The 2,649-nt window shown below is 47.6% G+C and overlaps 1 protein-coding gene across 2 annotated transcripts in view; it reads right to left on the reverse strand.

Annotated features, from left to right (window-relative positions):
• Positions 1-1,950, reverse strand: part of mak16 (MAK16 homolog) — a 19,595-nt gene extending 17,645 nt beyond the window's left edge. For both annotated transcript variants that reach the window (XR_013937460.1, XM_080532087.1), the window contains exons 1-2: positions 1,805-1,950; positions 48-97 (exon numbers count right to left, since the gene is read on the reverse strand). Coding sequence is in view for 1 of the 2 variants with exons in the window: in XM_080532087.1 (XP_080388213.1) it covers positions 48-97; positions 1,805-1,819 (65 nt within the window). In the remaining variant the exon portion in view is untranslated. The remainder of the gene's footprint in view (positions 1-47; positions 98-1,804) is intronic.
• Between the last annotated feature and the right edge of the window lie 699 nt (positions 1,951-2,649).

Genomic DNA, 2,649 nt, shown 5'->3' on the forward strand with positions numbered 1-2,649 from the left:
TAATACGTTTGTGTAATGATGATGGAGTTGACTCAGTTTGAACTTACTTCACTTTGTAGGAGCAGAACCCATTGTTTCCTATGATGTCCCAGATAACCTGGAAACAAACAAACATGTCAGGTGAGGTGAGCCGTTAGAAGAGGTCTGGACCCTAGTCCTAGGAGGTGGTGGGGTCCAGGCCTGTAGGAGTCGTCTCTGTGGACTGAAATCTCACAAGCCCATTTCCAGGGGTCATCCCTGTGGACCCACAGCCCATTTCTAATATTTCATAGGTGGCGCTATTGCGACTGTAAAAAATAAATAAAAAAATAAATACGGTACAGATTTTCACAAAATTAGGGTTAGGGTTACCGTTAGTTAGATTACTTAGAAATGTGGGACCATGGGGTTGTGGGACCATAGACACTCTGCCCATTGCGATGCAGGTTATGGGGTCCGTTGTGCCATGGTGCCATCCCTATGCCTGCTACCCACGTCATACTGACCTGTCTGCACCTGCTGCCTCTGTCCTCATTTAGGCCTGTTTGTATTTGTCTGTGTGTGTGTGTGTGTGTGTGTGTGTGTGTTAGGGTGTGTGTGTGTGTGTTAGGGTGTGTGTGTGTGTGTGTGTGTGTGTTAGTGTGTGTGTGTTAGGGTGTGTGTGTGTGTGTGTGTGTGTTAGTGTGTGTGTGTGTGTGTGTGTGTTAGGGTGTGTGTGTTAGGGTGTGTGTGTTAGTGTGTGTGTGTGTGTGTTAGGGTGTGTGTGTTAGGGTGTGTGTGTGTGTTAGGGTGTGTGTGTGTGTGTGTTAGAGTGTGTGTGTTAGGGTGTGTGTGTGTTAGGGTGTGTGTGTGTGTGTGTGTGTGTGTTAGGGTGTGGGTGTGTGTGTATTAGGATGTGTGTGTGAGGGTGTGTGTGTGTGTGTGTTAGGGTGTGTGTGTTAGTGTGTGTGTGTGTGTGTGTGTGTGTGTGTGTGTGTGTGTGTGTTAGGGTGTGTGTGTGTGTGTGTTAGGGTGTGTGTGTGTGTGTGTGTGTGTGTGTGTGTGTGTGTGTTAGTGTGTGTGTGTGTGTGTGTGTATGTATGTATTAGGGTGTGTGTATAAGGGTGTGTGTGTTAGTGTGTGTGTGTGTGTGTGTGTGTGTGTGTGTGTGTGTGTGTGTGTTAGTGTGTGTGTGTGTGTATGTATGTATTAGGGTGTGTGTATTAGGGTGTGTGTGTGTGGGTTGTTTAAAAAGAGGGTGTATGTTGTTCTCTTGCTCCTGTTCTGGAACGTATAACCCTTTAAAAAACAAACAAATGTACCATATAGAAAAAGAGGTCTTAGAAGAGGTCTGGCGCTCGCTACATACACACACATACACATTTACACACATGTGCTAAGATGACCTGAGTGTCTGTCTATGGTTGGATGTTTAAATGGCTAGCAAAGCTAGGTAGCTAACCCTAGAGGGACAGGTCCAGACATGTTCCTCTGTCAGGTGAGAGAGAGAGAGAGAGAGAGAGAGAGAGAGAGAGAGAGAGAGAGAGGAGAGAGGAGAGAGAGAGAGAGAGAGAGAGAGAGAGAGAGAGAGAGAGAGAGAGAGAGAGAGAGAGAGAGAGAGAGAGAGAGAGAGAGAGAGACAGAGAGAGAGAAGAGACAGAGACAGAGACAGAGACAGAGACAGAGACAGAGACAGGGACAGAGACAGAGACAGAGACAGGGACAGGGACAGGGACAGGGAGAGGGAGAGAGAGACAGAGACAGGGACAGGGACAGGGACAGGGACAGGGACAGGGACAGGGAGAGGGAGAGAGAGACCCAGTCAGACATCCTAGTCTGTACTTACGTCGTCGTGTTGCATTTTCGGTTCCTAGGACGAGACGTCTCGTTGAACAGCTTTCCGGGTGTTTGAAATGTGACCGTGAAATATCAAACTGTGAAATATCAAACTGTGAGTTATTGTATAAGTGTAGAGGTGTTGTTCAGCGGAGCCACATGGTCGCAAAGGAGGCAGACATTAATCTGCGTCGACGACTTCCTGTGACGTCATGTGACGATTTCATACGACGTTGCCCCCACTCAGAGTTGCCAGTTGGGATTGACAATTTCCAGCCTAACCACAATCTAAAAACAGCTAAATCTACCCCCCCCCCCCCCCCCCCAAAAAAAAAAAAAAAAAAAGCTAAATCTACCAAAAAAGCCCAACCTAAATGCTATTCATCCAGCCCAACCTCCTAAATGCTTTTTTTTTTTTTTTTTCAGGCCCAATCAATGTGATCAAAATTAGCCCATTCCGCGGCAACTCGCCCCATCTGGCAACCCCAGGCCTCTCTACTGATCTGGGGTCTGTTTTGCGTTTTTTGCCTCTACCGACTGGTGTTCCATTAGTATGGGTTCGGGTACACTCGGATACACTCGGATACACTCGGATACACTCTGGTACACTCGGATATACTCGGATACACTCTGGTACACTCGGATATACTCGGATATACTCGGGTACACTCGGGTACACTCGGATATACTCGGGTACACTCGGGTACACTCGGGTGAGCGTATGGGGAGACTTTAACCCGCAGTTTACGCGCACCGAGAGATGTGGAGAAAACAGATCGGACACGTGCGGTTTCACGGTGTTTAACGTTTATTACACGGCAGCAGCAACCATGTAGTGATGGGGAAACGAAGCTT

This window comes from Nansenia antarctica (genome assembly GCF_963989245.1).
Source record: "Nansenia antarctica genome assembly, chromosome: 5".
Taxonomy (NCBI): domain Eukaryota; kingdom Metazoa; phylum Chordata; class Actinopteri; order Argentiniformes; family Microstomatidae; genus Nansenia; species Nansenia antarctica.